Source organism: Scyliorhinus canicula, chromosome 21 (genome assembly GCF_902713615.1).
Source record: "Scyliorhinus canicula chromosome 21, sScyCan1.1, whole genome shotgun sequence".
NCBI lineage: Eukaryota > Metazoa > Chordata > Chondrichthyes > Carcharhiniformes > Scyliorhinidae > Scyliorhinus > Scyliorhinus canicula.
The window spans coordinates 60,898,886-60,917,641 of NC_052166.1; the positions used below are offsets into that span (position 1 = coordinate 60,898,886).

The 18,756-nt window shown below is 49.1% G+C and overlaps 1 protein-coding gene across 17 annotated transcripts in view; it reads left to right on the forward strand.

Moving 5' to 3' along the window:
- Positions 1-18,756, forward strand: part of LOC119955849 (dynamin-1) — a 263,367-nt gene that overhangs the window by 59,896 nt on the left and 184,715 nt on the right. For all 17 annotated transcript variants that reach the window (XM_038782469.1, XM_038782474.1, XM_038782486.1 and 14 more), the window contains exon 2: positions 17,807-17,880. In XM_038782469.1, coding sequence (XP_038638397.1) covers positions 17,807-17,880 — 74 coding nt within the window. The remainder of the gene's footprint in view (positions 1-17,806; positions 17,881-18,756) is intronic.

Here is an 18,756-nt window from a genome sequence, read left to right on the forward strand (position 1 = left end):
TGTCACTGGGAAATAAACTGTTTTAGATCCTATCTCGGCGCGTAGCTCCTTCGCTCCTGGATAAGTAGCTTGTGGGTTAGAAACATCGGAGCAGGAGTAGGCCATTCGGCCCCTCGAGCCTGCTCCACCATTCGACTCGATTATTGCTGATCATTTACCTCAACGCCATTTCCCACGCTATCCCTTGATGACGTTAGTATCCGGGAATCTGTATCAGTTTCTGTCTTGGACACGCTCAAGTCCCACTCCGGAACACCAAGAGCCGGATTCTCCGTCCCACTGCACTCGGTTCCCGGAGCGGTGTGCCACCACCGGCAGTGGGATCCTCCGTCCCCCAGCCGGCCAATGGGGTTTCCCATTGTGGCCAACCCAGTGCCGTCGGGAACCCGCGGGCGTGAGTGCGCTGTAGGCGAAGCGGAGGCTCCTGCCAATGCAGAATCCAGCCCTAAACGTATGCTGATGCTCCTGGGGAGTGCTGCACTGACAGAGGCGTTGTGTAACCCTCGACGGGTTATGGGGACAGGCAGAAGTGTGGGATTGAGGTTACAAGCCATGATCTTATTGAATGGTGGGACAGGCCCGAGGGGCCGAATGGGCTACTCCTGTTCCTCCTAATTGATGTCCTTGAAACTGCCAAGAAGCAAATGGGGTGAAGGATGGGGAAACGAGCTGCAATAGCAGGGGATGGACAGAGATGGTGCTGTCGAGTCTAGTAACCGCTCCAAAAAGCTCAGCAGCACCACCAGCCTGCTTTTGGAAGTACTGCAATGTTTCCAATGTAACAAAAATAATCTTGTATAATTAAAACCATTATCTCAATGATCTGGCTTTGAATTTAATGCAGAAGATTTATTTTCTCCACAGCTGTTTACTGCCTCACTCTCTTTAACACAAGAGGGTGAATGCTTCCTGACGTGAATGCATCAACGGGACTTGTGTGAGCTTTTCCATTTCTATTCCATTAGGATAGCTGGAAAAGTGAGTTTCACCTTAATCGTGAGATTCCCATAACTTGCATTTATATAGCACCCTTAATGTAGTCAAGCACCTTGAGGTGCTTCACAGGACCGTAATCAAACAAGGAAGTGTTAAGTGTGTTGCCTAAAGTATTGGGGCAGGTGACCAAACACTTGGCCAGCGTTAGGTTTTAAGGAGCATCACTAAAAGAGGCAGGGAGGGAGGGACGAAGAGGTTCCGCGAAGGAATTCCCAAACTTGGGGACCAGATGGCTCAAGGCAGGATCTCCAGATGTGGGGTGAAGGAAGTGTGAGAAACACATGAGGCCAGAATTGGAGGATAGTGGATCTCTTTGAGGATCATATAGTTGTGGGGGATGTGTTGTTGGGGGGGGGGGGGGGGAGATGGGGAAGCGGGGTGGTGGGGGATTTTGACATGAGGATGCGAGTTTTCAAATTGGAAGTGTTTCAAAAATCTCTGTATACGTTGGCAAGCTCAGGTGAAAGGGGCTTGGAGTGGAGCCAGGGTGTTCCACAGTGTGAAGTGAGGTGAGTGGTCACTAGCCTGTTTGGGCGCACGTGCTGTGCCCAGTAATGACGAAATCATAGAATGGTCACACGCACACGCCCTGAAAAATAATTTTGTCTTCGGGTAATTATCCCGTTCCTTTGAAAATCACGATTGAAGTTCCCTCCATGCACTCTCAGTCCAGACCATAACCACTCGCTGTGGTTATTTGAAAAAAAAATAAGGGTGCGGTTCTCCGCTCCCCACGCTGCGTGGGAGAATCGCGGGAGGGCCCCCCGGCAAATTTCACGCGCCCCCCGCGATTCTCACGCCCCCCTCCCGCTTGGAAGAATCGCCGCTCGCTGTTTTTCAAGGCGACCGGCGATTCTCCGACCCCGGATGGGCCGAGCGGCCTGCCGTTCACGACCGTTTCATGACGGCGGCAACCACACCTGGTCGCAGGCGTCGTGAAACGGGTGTGGAGATGCCCGTTTGGGGCTTGTAGGGGGCATGGTGGGGAATGAGCACCACGTCTGTGCTCGGGAGGGGACAGGCGCGCAAACGGTGCCCACCGATCGTCGGGCCGGCATCTCAATCGGACGCACTATTTCCCCTCCGCCGCCCCGTAAGATCAAGCTGCCACATCTTGCGGGGCGGCTGAGGGGAAAGACGGCCACCGCGCATGAGCGGGTTCGAGCTGACATCATTAGGCGCGCCGGCCGCGTCATTCTCGGCGCGACGCCCCCGCGGCCGAGATTTAAGGAGCGCCGCTCCTAGCCCCGCCGGGAGGGGAGAATAGGGGGCGAGGAGCGGCCTCCGAGGCCGTTGTGAAACTCGGCCGAGTTCACGACGGCCCTCCCGATTTTTCCAGGGAGCGGAGAATTCCGCCGTAAGTATTTCCTTGTTGTCCCTATTGCTTCTTCAGCCAATCAGCTTAAACCGGTGTCCACGACCCCTCTGCCGTTGGGCACAGTTTCTCCCTACCAACTCTGCCAAGACGCCTCATCATTTTGAATACCTCTAGCAAATCTCTTTTTGACCTTCTCTTGTGTGGGTGGCACGGTGGTTAGCACTGCTGCCCCATAGCACCAGGGATCCGGGTTCGATTCTGACCTCGGGTAACTGTCTGTGTGGAGTTTTCACTTCCTCCCCGTGATGGTGTGGGTTTCCTCTGAATGCTCCGGTTTCCTCGTCCAAATATCTGCAGGGATCGGGTACGGTGCTCATCCATATTAGAGTGAGATATGCCAGGTCTTGATTACTAGGATGAGGAATAATGGAATGATGATACTTGTAACAAAAGATGTGGGGAAACTTGATTTCCCCTCGGCTACTCTCTGACACCTGTTCAGTCCTCTCTGCCCCCAGTCGTGTCTGCGGGCACACAGCCCCAGGAGGGTTTTCTGTCTCCCTTTCTGCAAAGTAGAGAGCCCGCAGGTGTACGATGCAAAGACTGTCTCCAAGGTGATCGTAAGGGTAGTTGATGTGGGAAGTGGAAGTGCTGACCCCGTTCATAGTTAGAAGGGGAGGGGTACATCTCGTGGGGCCGTGCAGAGCAAGAGTTTGGGGGAGGTGGAGGGCAGAATTTGGGTCAGGGCTGCGACACCAGAGTCCTGGTGGGTGGGGGGATGGTGGTGGTGGTGGTGGTGGTGGCAACTCCTCACTACGCAGGGAACAGTTACCTGGCAGTGATTTTCCTCGAATTGGCCAATTAGAGGCCAGAGGGCTGGTGTGCTGCCCAGTTGAGGACAGTGGTGGGGCTCTCTATGCTGGGGGTCCAGGAGGAGGCCCTCTCTCCGAGGGAGCAGCTGAGTGACTGAGTTGGGGAAATATTCCCAGTCCTGGCATCCCTTGACTTGCTGCAGAGCTGCCAAAAAAAATGTAAGTCGAAAAATGTGTTTTTAGATTTGTTGAAACGACTTTGGTTGTTTTAATATGATGTCAGCCTCCTTCCATAGCCACTGGCACTCTCTCAGTAACTTAAGACCACAAGATGTAGGAGCAGAAGGAGGCCATTTGGCCCAACCCCCGTGCAGTCCTTGTTGCTCGTTCTGGTGAGTGTGCTTCACACTCAATTGGCTCTGTTTTATTACTTAGCTTTAGAGTCGCCAGGTATCCTTATGATACCACCACGAGGTTCAAGTTCAAGTTCAGATCAATGACTCAATACACCAATTAGTCAGGTTCAAATCAAAACACGTTTATTAATACATAGTTAATCGCTACTCATGCATACAATACTAAAAGACTAGGCTATTCCTACCACTAACAGGCCAGTACTTATCTGGATAAGGGAACCCACTGGGTCAGGGAACAATGGCCTCTTGCTCGATCCTGAGTCTGCAGGCTTCCAGCTGGTATGGACTAAGGGGTCAGGAGAGTCTATCTCGTAGCGTGCGTTAACTGGACACTTACTTGATGATGCAGCCGTTGGCCAGGCCTCTCCTTCTTACGGTCAAGTTCTTCGAGAGCTGCGAAGGTGTTCTGCTGGGAGGGCCGGCTAAGAGAGTGAACTGAACTTGAGACCTGTCTTTTATAGGCCCCAGGGGCTTCGCGCCCTTTTGGGCGGACCCCGAGCTTACTTCCAATCGATTGGATCCCATACCAATCGATTGGTTTGAATTCCCCAATACTGGGGCTGTTTCTCGATCGCTGGGCGGTTCTTTCTGGCTTGTTTGTCTCCTTTGTTTCGGACTCCCGTTGGCGCCGAGGAGTCTGACCTGCTATTGAGTGTCTCAAATGTAGCTAATTGTTGTAACTAATTGTTCCCGGGGATCGCTCATCAATACGTATTACTGCTGGTTTCAGTGCTGTCTGCTTTCTGCAGACCGAATACATTAAAGAACTCTGCAAAACTGCTTCTTTGGTTAGACTGTCCATTTTTCCCAGCAGTCTTTGCGATTCCCCATTTTAACTTTGGGAAGTGGCCAACTCAGGTGGCTACACTGCCTGGGGACCTCCGAGGGGTTCCCCAGCACATCTTCCGAGGTACAACCATCCAGAGAATGGAAGGTGTTTAACAATGACATTGCGGAGTACTTGGAAGTGCATTATAAAATAGGACTGAGTCGGCATGGCTTCGTCAAGGGGAGGTCATGTCTGGGTGGGGGGATTGGGAATATGAGCTCTCCATCTTCCCTCACTCCTGCAACACTTACTTTGCCACCTATCACTTGTATTACAATTCCGGACCAGATCCCAACAGTTGCTAGGATACCGGACAGAAACCCTAATATTAATTTGTAAGACTGCGAGGAAAATATGTTTCGCTCCAGGAGGGATTTTTACACACAAATCGGGATGTATTATATTAAAACAAACTTTATTACTAACTTAAAAAAAAAATTTAGAGTACCCAATTCATTTTTTCCAATTAAGGGGCAATTTAGGGTGGCCAATCCACCTAGTCTGCACATCTTTGGGTTATGGGAGTGAAACTCACGCAAACACGGGGATGTTGTGCAAACTCCACACGGACAGTGACCCAGAGCTGGGATCGAACCAGGAACCTCGGCACCGTGAGGCAGCAGGGCTAACCCACTGCGCCACCGTGCTGCCTGTTTATTACTAACTTTAACATCATAAAGACAAATAGGTTTCAATTACCAGTTCAACAATGAAATGAAATGAAATGAAAATCGGTTATTGTCACGAGTAGGCTTCAATGAAGTTACTGTGAAAAGCCCCTAGTCGCCACATTCCGGCACCTGTCCGGGGAGGCTGGTACGGGAATTGAACCGTGCTGCTGGCCTGCTTGGTCTGCTTTGAAAGCCAGTGATTTAGCCCAGTGAGCTAACCAGCCCCTTAAAAATGCTTTAAAATATAATAAAACGATAACCCTTAACTGCTATCCTCATCTCCAATCAAACAATCCCACCCAGGTCAAAATCCACTTTTAAATACATTTAGCAGACTCAGGAACACTTTACTTGCTGTACCTATGTCTTGGATAAACCACTTTGAGAAAGAGAGTTCCGTCAGGACCCAACCTGCAGATTCTTGCCCGTCCCAAACTATTGTTTAACCTGCCAACCTTTCCAGAAACTGCTGTTCTATTCACAGGCAAAATCATGTCTTGCAAAATCAAAAACTGCTGGTCTGTCTTCACACACATTTCCAGAAACTGCTAGTGTGCTCATAGATCTTATACTGAACTGTGTTGAGAGCAGACTTTCTTGTTTGTTCACCTCCCAATCCAAAACTGAATTTGAAAACCTGACTGCTTCAGCCCTGGCTACTTCCATTAACCACATCATCTTACTAAAACTGAACACATCTACTCTCTGGGGAACCCTCTTGATATAAGCAAAATTCCTTTAGCTCAACTTCAGCAAACAAAAAAACACTCTCTGTATTGATCTTACTTTTACGATGCTTTAATTGCACCCCGTCTCTAAAAGGTGCTTGCTGTCTTTCAAACCAGGATTTTTAAAAACATGACCGCAGCAGCCATACACACACTAACCCAGGCTTTTAACCATTACTGCGCCAAATACATATACTACAATATATACAATATATACAATAAACAATATACACCAAATACATACACTACAATGTATACAATATATACAATATACTACAATATACACCAAATACATACACTACAATATATACAATATACTACAATATATTACAATATACACCAAATACATATACTACAATATATACAATATATACAATATATTACAATATATATCTGAAATTCCCACAATCATCAGACTTGCTGTAAAATCAGATTATAATAAATGCCAAATTCTTATATTCAAGTTGCCTTGCAGGTAATGTCTCTGCTGCACAACAGTTTGCATTGGTGTAGCGCCCTCCCCACAATCAAATGTCGCAAGGCATATTGCAGGACTACTTGGATAGAATTTGACATTGGAGCAGAGTTGGACAGACAGGTTGGTTTATACAAGAGTTTAGAGAGAGGTGCGGGAGGGGAAGGGAGGGAGGTGTGGTGCGGACGGGGGGGGAGAGGAAGATAGAGAAAGTGGGGGGGGGGGGGGGGGGGGGGGGGACGCGAGAGAGAGAATACCAGCTGTCAGGAGTTCAAATCCCAGGGAGTTTAAATTGACTAAATCTGCAATTCTAAGGTAATCTCTGTAACGTTGATCATAAAAGCAAATCTGGTTCACTAATGTCCTGCACAGGAGGAGGTCTGCCACCCATCCGCTTTGGCGTCAGGCCAGCCACGCTGTGTGGCTGATTCCTAACTGCCCTGTGTGGTGACCTTTGTAGCAATCGAACCAGCCGCTCGTTCACATGAAACCACAGAAAACTTGAAGAAAGATTGTGGGTGGATTTCAGCGGTTCAATAAGGTGGCGAATCAAAGGGTGACAATAAATGCCGGCTTTGCCAGAGACACGCCCATCCTGTGAGCAAATGATCAAAGACAAACAATGACAAGTTTGAATAGGGCACAAGATGACCAACGGGTCAGAGTTGGGAACAATTCGCACTTCCGGGATGACTGCTGTCACTAAACCATTCAACAATAAGCGGCAGAGGGCAGCACGGTGGCACAGTGGGTTAGCACTGCTGCCTCGCAGCACCGAGGTCCCAGGTTCGACCCCGGCCCTGTGTCACTGTCCGTGCGGAGTTTGCACATTCTCCCCGTGTTTGCATGGGTCTCATCCCCACAACCCAAAGATGTGCAGGCTGGGGTGGATTGGCCATGCTAAATTGGCCCCTTAATTGGAAAGGTTGAATTGGGTACTCTAAATTTATAAAAATTAAATTAAAAAAAAAAACAATAAGTAGCAGTGTTTGTTCATCGTAAATATGTGTCCAGGCTACCTGATCTGTGGCTGTCTTTCTGGATGCCACCTGTGAGGGGGGGGGGGGGGGGGGGGGGGGGGGGTGTTGTTGGACCAACTTGAGTGACATCCGGGGCAAGGGAGATGACACTAGATGTCCTGATGCACCGCTCTGAGCTCTTTGCTGACCGTCTACACTAATCTGTCCATTGATCCCTGGACTTGACATCAGCTATTAATGGATGCAGATCAGACAGACAATCACTCCGTAAGCCCAGAATCATTTTACTATCTAGAATTCCTTCTTTCGATGAGGTAGCAGGGAGAGGCGAGTGTGGTGTTCTTTGCTTTGCTAAATTCAGGGTGGTTGTGTTCTCAAAGACCACAAAATTGCTTGAACTTGAACAAGGCTATAAATTTATTAACACTACTAATTTGGATTCGACACGTACTCCTAAATAATATATAATTGATAATTAACATTCCTTTTAGAGTACCCAATTGTTTTATCCAATTAAAGGGCAGTTTAGCGTGGTCAATTCACCTACCCTGCACATCGTTTTGGGTTGTAGGGGGTGAGACCCACGCAGACAAGGGGGGGAATGTGCAAACTCCACACGGACAGTAACCTGGGGCCGGGATTGAACCGGGTCCTCGGCGCCATGAGGCAGCAGTGCTAACCACTGCACCACTGTGCTGCCCTCGATAATGAACATATATTCTACACTCACCTACAACTAATCTCCACACTATTATAAACTATGATCTGCTCTCACTCACTATCTTTCCTTCAGTCTTCACTCTAGCTATCTCCTTCACTTCTTCTCTTCCCACAAGGCTTAGCATCAATGTCTTATATACTTGTAACTCTAGCTCCCCCTAGTGGCTGATCTAGATATTTCATTAACCCTTGCAGTTCTTACATTTATGATAATACCACAGTGTGGGCGGGTGATTTTTTTTTTAAATTTTTTTTTTTTTTAATTTTTTTTAAATTTCCCTTTCCAACCCCCAGCCCAATCAGCTGAGCTGGCAGACATTTGAAGTCCTAAGTCGCTGGCAGTGAAAGGTTTGGAACGCCCAGAGGGAAATACCATTTGATTTAATTTTAAAACACTGCTTGCATGCTCCAACGTTGGGAAAAGTGCCTCCAGATTAAAGGGATGAAGGTTAAAGCTTCCACGACACAACCGTCTGGCTGCCTGTCACTGGGAAATGATGGCTAGTCCAATACTGCAGCGCCTCGACGAGAATCTGCAGCCTTGTGTAACTATCCACTTTGCTCAGGAACTTCCTTTGAACCTCCTGGGCCATTCTTAATGGTTTCCCCTGACATTCAAAACTTTGAGTTTTAAAAGCACGTTTGTGAGCAATTATTTGTGGCCTTCTCTCCCCCCCCCACACCCCCCCCCCACCCCCCCCCCCCCCCCCCCCCCCCCCCCACACCTCCCCGCCCCACCCCGCCTTTCTGCGATTTGTTTCTTCTCTTTCAAAGTGCTGTGTCAGCTGACTGGTTTAGCTCACTGGGCTAAATCGCTGGCTTTTGCAGCAGACCAAGGCAGGCCAGCAGTACGGTTCAATTCCCGTTCCAGCCTCCCCGGACAGGCGCCGGAATGTGGCGACTAGGGGCTTTTCACAGTAACTTCATTGAAGCCTACTCGTGACAATAAACGATTTTCATTTTTCCTTTGCCTTTCTGCGTCGGCCCCCTTCCTGCCTGTCCCGAGACACTTTAGTTTAGAAAGATCAAATCAGGAACGAGCTCGCAGATGGTGTTGTGGGTGTCCGTACACTGCCTGGTGTCGTGTGGATCCATATGGAGCAGCAAGATAGCGGGTTTTGTTCACTGGTGTAGGCTCAGTGAACTGATTTTGATCCAGACCTGTTGTGGAGGCTTTTTTACCCTCAGAACTCTGGCCCCCAGTCACCAACTCCATGGGTTCCATCGCTGGAGGGAGCAGGGAGGAGGGGGGGGGGGGGGGGGCATAATATTCTTCGGATGCCTTTCCCAGTGGCCTCCACTCTCCACAATTTCCCAGTGGAGGAGAAAGTCCTTGACCACTGCTGACCCCCCCCCCCCCCCCCCCATGCTTTGCCCCAATTCAGACCCTTAAGTGGCCAGTCGATGACCTCCATGGGCCATTTCCCACCCAGCCTCAATTTGCAGACTGGCGGCAGGAGTTCAGAGATAGGGGGATGGAGTCTGATAAGTGACACTGCCCAGAACTCGGGTGGGAATCATAGAATCCCTAGAGTGCAGAAGGGGGCCATTCGGCCCATTGAGTCTACACTGACTCTCTGAAGAAAGAACCCTACTCGGGCCCACTCCTGCACAACCCCCACCTCACCTTTGGACACTAAGGGGCAATATAGCAGGTCCAGTCCACCTAACCTCCACATCTTTAGACAGAGAGGAAACCGGAGCACCCGGACGAAAGATACTCAGACACAGGGAGAATGTACAAACTCCACACAGGCAGTCACCCAAGGTTGGAATTGAATCCAGGTCCCTGGCGCAGTGAGGCAGCAGTGCTAACCACTGTGTTGGTCCAGGAGGGGGATTATCTCCTTCAATGGCCTCCTGTCAATTTAAGGCAGCAACTGCGCTCCTGGCCTCCTGTCCGGGGTGCCACCTAATGTTTTAAAATCTTTATTAGTGTCACAAGTAGGCTTCATTAACACTGCGATGAAGTTACTGTGAAAATCCCCTCGTCGCCACACTCGGCCACCTGTTTGGGCACTGAGGGAGAATTCAGAATGTCCAATTCACCTAACAAGCACGTCTTTCGGGACCTGTGGGAGGAAACCGGAGCATCCGGAGGAAACCCACGCAGACACGGGGAGAACGTGCAGACTCCACACAGACAGTGACCCAAGCCGGGAATCGAACCTGGGACCCTGGCGCTGGGAAGCAGCAGTGCTAACCACTGCTACCGTGCCGCGCCCCCCCCCCTCCTCTTCCTGCCCTGTGACTCCCCATGCGTACCTTGGTCCTGGCCTTCTGGGACCCCGGTTTTGGGGACTGTTTGTAGTCCCAGTCCTGTCCACTGCAGCTGCTGATACCCCTGGGGCTGAGCAATCACATTGGCTGGCAGCTCTGAGCTCCTGACTGAGGTCTGAAATCCCATCTCCAGTCAAGCGATACTGTTTGGAGCGTTAACTGGCTGCAGGGTAGCCTGTATTGGCAGTGATGCTCTCGCTGCCGACACCTAGGGTGGTGGAAAGGGAAACCCAGCTCATCCCTCTGCCTGGCAGCAGGCTGAGATCAGCTGACTCTGTTTGCCACCTTGGTGTCACCTTTGACCCTCGGATAAGCTTCCAATCTCCTATTTGTCACGAAGACCGCCTATATCTATCCCCTGACTTTGTCCCTGTCTCCTCTCATTTGCTGCTGATTTCCTCATTTATGGAATTGGAGAATGGTTACAACAGAGGACGCCATTTTGCTCACCAGAGACGAGTGCCCCCCCCCCCCTCCCCCACTACTCAACGTTGGAGCCTTATCCAGAGGAAAGGGGAAATGGCGAAAATGGAGGCTTATTGTCACAACCTCCAAAACGCAGCTGTCTGCTCGGGTGATGGAGATAGGACAGACCTGTGAACTCAGAGTAAGACCATCTTGGCCTATTGCCACCAGCAGGCCCTTAATTAAACTGCCTTTGCAAATTTGTCCTGGCAGCTGAGGTGAGAGTGGCTGCCCTTGAGATCAAGGCAGCATTTGACCGAATATGGCATCAAGGAGCCCGAGCTAAACTGGAGTCAATGGGAATCAGGGGGAAAACTCTCCCCTGATTGGAGTCATACATGGCACAAAGGAAGAGTGTATTGCAGTGGTTGGAAGTCGATCATCTCAGCTCCAGGGCATCACTGCAGGAGTTCCTCAGGGTAGTGTCCTAGGCCCAACTATCTTCAGCTGTTTCATCAATGACCTCCCTTCCATCATAAGGTCCGAAATGGGGATGTTTGCGGTTGATTGCACAATGTTCAGCACCATTCGCGACTCCTCAGATACTGAAGCAGTCCCTGTCCAAATGCAGCAAGACCTGGACAATATCCAGCATTGGGCTGGCAAGTGGCAAGTTACATTCATGCCACACAAGTGCCAGGCAATGACCATCTCCTACAAGAGAGGATCAAATCACCGCCCCTTGAGATTCAATGGCATTACCATCGTTGAATCCCCCACTATCATCATCCTAGGGGGGGGGTTACCATTGATCAGGAACTGAACCGGACTAGCCATATTAATACTGTGGCTACCAGAGCAGGTCAAAGGCTAGGAATCCTGCGGAGAGTAACTCACCTCCTGACCCTCCCAAAGCCTGTCCACCATCTACAAGGCACAAGTTAGGAGTGTATTGGAATACTCTCCACTTGCTTGGATGAGTGCAGCTCCAATAACACTGAAGAAACGCAACACCATCTAGGACAAAGCAACCCGCTTGATTGCTCTTCTACCGCAAACATTCAAACCCTCCACCACCGACTAACCGTGGCAGCCGTGTGTACCATTTACAAGATGCCCTGCAGTAACTCACCAAGGTTCCTTGCAAACCCACGACCACTACCATCTAGAAGGACAAGAGCCGCAGATACCTGCGAACCCCACCACCTGGAGGTTCCCCTCCAAGTCACTCACCATCCTGATTTGGAAATATATCGCCGTTCCTTCATTGTCGCTGGGGCAACATCCTGGAACCCCCTCCCTAACAGCACAGTGGATGTACATACATCTGCAGGACTGCAGCGGTTCAAGAAGGCAGGTTACCACCACCTTCTGAAGGGCAATTAGAGTTGGGCAATAAATGCTGGCCTAACGAGCGACACCCACATCCCACAAATGAATTTTTAAAAATAAGCTGCTACTTTAATGTGTGATGCCAGATCTTCTCTTGTTAGAAGCCTAAGCGACAGGGCCTCAGTTTTATTCTGCTGACTAATTGAAGACCTGTGGACTGATTGCTGGTTTCGCTGCCATGGTAACGGGGATGCGGGCGACCGTTGCTCCTTTCTTGCCTGCTGACAAACGGTCATCCCTCAGAATGCCCCACCATTGCTGTCAATTCTGTGGCTCCACCGGCCTACTTGGTAGTCTGTTTGGTCAATCAAGTGCATAGACTCTCCTGCATTTGGCCTGGCACTCGTAATCGCCAACCTGAGGGTGGTGGTCTTGTGTAAGGATGGATCGCAGGTGCTTCATCTGTTGCCCCGGTGTATCTGAGAGGCGCAAGGTTGGCCCTGTATTATATTCTTCAGGGCCTGCGTGGGACTGCTTTGCTTGTCTTAGAGTCTCAGAGCAATTGAAGATTAATCTCCTCGATGCTGCCTATGAGCAACTTGGGGGCACGGCGGTGGGGGGGCAGTTGGCATGAGTTAAAAGCATGGTATGTGCTTAAACAAAAAATAACTTTTATTTCATTTTCTCAGAGTAGATTTTTAATCAGTAAGAGAATCCAGGGTTATGGGGGTAAGGCGGGGAAGTGGAGTGGAGGATTATCAGATCAATCGTGATCTGATTGAATGGCGGATCAGACTCGAAGGGCTGAATGACCTACTTCTTCTGCTCCTGTGTCTTATGGTTTAACAGTTAGACAACATTGCAAATGGTGAGGTGGGGGAAATATGTGGTTTTTGACTGGCAATCATCCAATCCCTTTTCTAATTGCCAGAGGAGGCGGGGCAGCACGGGGGTGGATTGGTCTCTGATGGCGAGACGGCGGTTGGGAGGTCATGTGACCTCGTTCAACATTGACAAACCTCGGCTTGCATAAGGTCAAAGACTGACCTGGTTGAATATGTTCAAGAAGGTTTCAACTCAAGATCTCTGGCCACAGTAACTTCATTGCAGTGTTAATGTGAGCTTACTTGTGACACGAATAGAGATTATATTATATGCTTCCCAATTAAACATGTCATAATTTTCTTTACAGCTAATGAAGCAAAAGTTGGCATTGAATTTACTTTAATGTTCCCACGATTTGTCATTGGGTTTGTTTCCGCAGTGTCCTCGAGACCCAACAATCCTTCCCAGGCCTCACAAGGCTTATACATTGATTAAAACATAAAAAGTAGAACCATACATTCTCTCATCTTTCTATTCCAGTCAAAAAGGCTATAACTGATCTTGATCAAGACCTTGCCACCCAGTCCCCCTATTGCTTGATTCTCATTACTTTCCATTGTCCATTGATCTCTGCCTTGAACCACCCAACAACTGATCCTGTACTACACTCTCTGCGTTAGAGATCTCCAAATGTTCACCACCCTCTTGAGTAAAGAGCCTTCTCCTCATCTCGCTCCTTAATGATGGACCCTTCTCCTGGAGGCCTATCCTAGGCCCAGACCTTACACCAAGCAGCCAGGGGAAACAACCTGTTAGTCTTTTCTCTGCAAAGTCTTGTACATTTTGATAAGATCACCTCGCATCAGTCTAAACTCTCCCCTTAGGATATTTCAGGAATCAATAGTCCAGTCAAATGGGCCCAAAAAGTGGTAATCGGCAACAACTTTTATTTATATAGCACCTTTTAACAGAATGCTAATAATCTTTATTATTGTCACAAGTAGGCTTACATTAACACTGCAATGAAGTTACTGTGAAAAGCCCCTAGTCGCCACATTCCAGCACCTGTTCGGGTACACAGAGGGAGAATTCAGAATGTGCAAATTACCGAACAGCGCGTCTATCGGGACTTGTGGGAGGAAAGCAAAGCACCCGGACGAAACCCACCCAGACAGTGGCCCAAGCCGGGAATTGAACCTGGGACCCTGGCACTGTGAAGCCACAGTGCTACCCTGCTGCCCACTGTGCTACATCCCAAGCTGCTTCACAGGAGTATTTATATTAAACAAAAGAGTGACACTGCGCCACATAAGGAGATATTAGAAAAAGTGGAGGCCATTTGTGCACATCAAACTCTCTCAAACAGCAATGTGATCATAAACCGATCATTCTTTTTGTGATGTTGATTGAGGGATAAATATTGATCAGGACGCAAGGGATGACTCGCCCGTTCCTCCTCGTAATAGCCATTTACATCCACTTTAAGTCACATGGTGCGAGTGCTGGAGGTGATTCAGAACTAATCTCTTGGCAGCTGAACATCCTCCAGGGATATTCCCGCTGGAAGTGTGAATATCTCCCAGGAATTTCATAGCAACTAAATGGTGCGGCTATTGGGCTATGGCTTAAATGTAAAAGGACATTGGCTCAAATTGATGGAAGGTGAATTCCGGACTTTAAACCGTGAAAGAATTTGAGTGACGCTTGGAAAGGATGGTGAGTGGATATTTCGAGTTTAAGGAGAGCTGCACTACTTCTAAAGTGAGAAGTTTTATTGAACTGAATGGAAATGGCAGCCTACAGTGAGATTGCCTCATGACGGAGTTAGACTGATTGCGTTTACAGTGGGGCAGAATCGATTTTAAGAAATAGTCCGATGGGATTGAAAGGGGGAGGCGGTGGGAACTGTCGGATCTTTCTGGATGGATAGGACTGGCAGAGATGTAGCACCTGGGTCGATCTTTTGGAGACAGCACAGAGCGAGGAAGCTCCTCGGCATGATGTTGAAGCGAGCTTCCTCAACAGGAGCCATCCAAAAGAATAAGGCCGAGAATCTGAAATATTACCTCCAGCAGGACATGTTTAATTAAAATAGGTTTCACACTGATTCTGTCAAATTAATCTGCTTTGGCGGGCTGTAAAATTTCACTTCAGCTTTTTGTAAGTTTATATTTTTAGTATTTGCTCTGAAAATGCCTACTTTTTTCACATTTATGGACATTGTGCAGCTCTACCATTGGTGGCCTTGGTTTCAGCTGCCCAGGCTAGCTCTGGAACCTCTCTTCAACCCCTCTGCCCCCAACCGCTTGCTGCTCTATTGTCCTGTAGGATGCTCCTTATCCCTCTTTTCATCCCTAATATCGTGTGACCCGGGGTCATGTTTTGTTTAATATTGTGCCACGGCATGGTTTATTGCCTTAATGGTGCCATATGGGTGCAGGTTATTCAATAAAACGAGCAGTGCAGGAGGGGAGGCATCAAAGATGAAGAATGAGAATTCCTGATACACTCGATACGATTCTGTATCCAAGGTAATGCCCAAGAAAATGCCACGCACCAACGGCAGTCATAGGCTAGCTCAGTCCATCGCCCGGAGTCCCTTTCTTCCTCTCCTGCCAGTCTATGTACTGGGAAACACTAGTGGATGAATGGTTAGGTAGTGGCCGCCATGGCCTCGTCAGTAACTCTTGTCACGGAGGCAGAAGGTGGTGGGTTCAGGTCCCACTTCGAGGACTTGGGTACAGTCCTGAGGGAATGAGGCACTGTCTGAGGTGGTGTCTTTGGGATGATTTGTTTGAATGAGGCCCCCTGTCTGCCCCCTCGGATCGCCATCGTCATTTCTTGGGAAAGGTAGGACAAACCTTGAGCCAAATTTAAAAGAAAACTCGTGTTTGCTGGCCAGCTTGATCTCTGGTGGTCAGTGAGGTTTGCGGAAACCACAGGCACCTGGTGCCATATTTACCCTCCGGCCTGACCTCACCAGCGACCTGGAAGTAGTTACGTTGACCACTCTCAGGAACTCATCTTTGAATCCTTTTTGAATGTTTGCGGTGAACCTGCACTCAATGCACATACTGGAAACTTATTAGAAGATATTATCTCCCTGGTATCTCTGTGTGGTGAATGTGATTCACACCGGATTATAATCTGTATATAGATGTGTCTGTATTGTAAGTGCAGTTGCACTACCTGTCCTCCAGGGGGAGTAGCTCTGGGAATGCTCGAGTTGTAAGGGGCTTCTCCCTTGGCTCTGCCCAGGACTCCTGCCCCGGAAGCTGCTGTATAAAATCTCAGTGCCACATGGTCAGCCGGCCATTGAACCGAAAGTTCAATGGCTAATAGGCTGGCTCTGTTGTGAGTATATTAAAACCGCTATTCTAATCCTACAAGCACGTGTCCGTAGAATTGTTGGTTCCAACACTCTGCTAGTACATTGCAAATGCACACTTGAGTTCTTGGGCCCTGTTAACTCTAATATGCCTGAGGCGGATATCCAGTTGGACCAAGTCTTCCATTTATTTTAATCAAACATGAATCAAGTCTTCTTGACATCTTTACCTTTTTTTTTGAAGAGGCTCAGCTCTCCAAGCTTATTTCATAGAATTTACAGTGCAGTAGGAGGCCATTCGGCCCATCGAGTCTGCACAGGCTCTTGGAAAGAGCACCCTACCTCCACCCTATCCCCATAACCCAGTGTCCCCACCTAATACTAAGGGCAACTTGGACCCTAAGGGCAATTTATCATGGCCAATCCACCTAACCACATCTTTGGACTGTGGGAGGAAACCGGAGCACCCGGAGGAAACCCACGCGGACACTGGGAGAACGTGCAGACTCCGCACAGACAGTGACCCATGCCGGGAATCGAACCTGGGACCCTCGAGCTGTGAAGCATTTGTGCTATCCACTATGCTACCGGGCTGCCCCAAATCTTAACTAAATCCCTTAAGCCAGGTATCGATTGCCTTTGTCCAAACCTTAATCAGGGTCTCCATATCCTCTGATCATGTGAGGTGACCGTAACTGTTCCAGATGACGTCTGTCCATCATGTGATGCAGAGAAATCATCATATTTCTTGTTTTTTGTTTAATTGTCCCGTGTGCAAGCAGCCCATTTGCTTTTGCAGTACCCCTGAGGCCTTGGTCAGAGATCTTCATCGCCTGACGCACTGCAGCCTCCGAAACCTTTCCCTGACCAGTGGTTGAGACGCAGGTTTTCAGATGGTTGCGCAAGTTAGAAGCAATGGGGGGAGTAAAATGGCCGTTCTGCCCGTTGGAAGCCAATGGAAATAGGGGGAGATGTAAAGAGGAGAATGCTGTTGCGTTGCCACTTGCTTTATCTTATCACGCAAGGAAAAAATTCTCCCCACTCCCTTTCCACCTCACCCTTCAGTTTGCACAATGCCATAACCGCACAGGGGGAGGTCGCTCGGCCCATTGTTTGGTCCATCCTAGCTCTCTCAGAGCAACCCAGTACCCCCACTCATCCTGGTAGCTCTGCAAGTTTATTTCCCTCAAGTTCCCTTCCAATTTCACTCTGAAATCACTGACAATCTCTGCTCCAGCAGTCTCCGAGGCAAAAGGGGCATGCCATAACCGCTCGCTGTGTCTATAAAAAAAAACACATCCTCGCATTCCACACCCCTCCCCCGAATCTCTTGCCCACAAACCTCAAATCTCTGTCCATTATCTTTCTACCATTAGCTGTTGGCAACAGCTTTCTCAGGAGTTAGAATAGGGCCTGGAAGCAGGCCAGCCTGTTTGGTTTATAGATGGTGTATGGCCGAGACGAATAAATAACTTGCGGAAGGAAAGTAATCCTTACTAAACTCTCAGCCGAGTAGAATTCCATGTGGAAACCACAGCAAGTGCTTTGATGTCCTCAAAATTCTAGCTTGTAGTTGGAAGACCATGGCTGGTTCCGAGATACATTCGGATTGTTTTTTTTTGGAATAGTTTTCTTCCCAGCTGTGACTGTGTGTGAAATGATGCTCACATATCTCCAATTCTCATTTTCAGGGATTTCCTTCCTCGAGGATCTGGGATCGTGACCAGAAGACCCCTCGTTCTTCAGCTGATCAACGCTCCGACAGGTATGGAGTGACGAGATGAATGTTGCTTCCCATGTGAGGTATTTTCTCCCTGTTTTGTCTGTCTGACTGCGCTGCTCACTTCCCCTCACCGCTCCCCCCCCCCCCCCCCCCCCCCCCCCCCCCCTTCCCCATCAGCACTGCAGTTCTGATACTGCCCGCTGACAGGGGTAAATCATGTCCAAGGCTCCCTCTGGTTCCATTCCTTTTAATCCCTCCACAGAGTTGGTCTTGTTAAATTGCCACCGTGGCAACCCTGTGCCAATAAAAACCAGTGTGGGTTATTGATTCAATCCCCATGTCCCACTATTTTCTGGGACACCATGGGCGAGACCTTCTAGTTTCCTCGTGGGGTGGATTCAATGGAAATCCCACCGACGGCGGCGTGACCAGAAGATCCCACGCCGGTCAATGGTGGGATCACCTCCCGCCGCTGAGAATCATGGCACAGGGAGGCCCAGAGAATCTCCTGTCTTATATCTGTGGCTACATGATCCTGTACCCTATGTCGGGGACCACCCTCCTCCCTCAGAGACCCTCCCCACACTTTGGTTCATGACACCAGACTCACGAGTGTGTGGTTTGGACAGGATGACCAGCGAGACACAGTTCTCCTGATAATTCACAACTTTACCGAATCAGCCAACCATCCTTGTGTGCAGTTCTGGTCGCCTCAATTTAGGAAGGATGTGGAAGCTTTGGAAAAGGTGGAAAGGAGATTTACCAGGATGTTGCCTGGAATGGAGAGTAGGTCTTACGAGGAAAGGTTGAGGGTGCTAGGCCTTTTCTCATTAGAACGGAGAAGGATGAGGGGAAACTTGATAGAGGTTTATAAGATGGTCAGGGGAATAGATAGAGTAGACAGTCAGAGACTTTTTC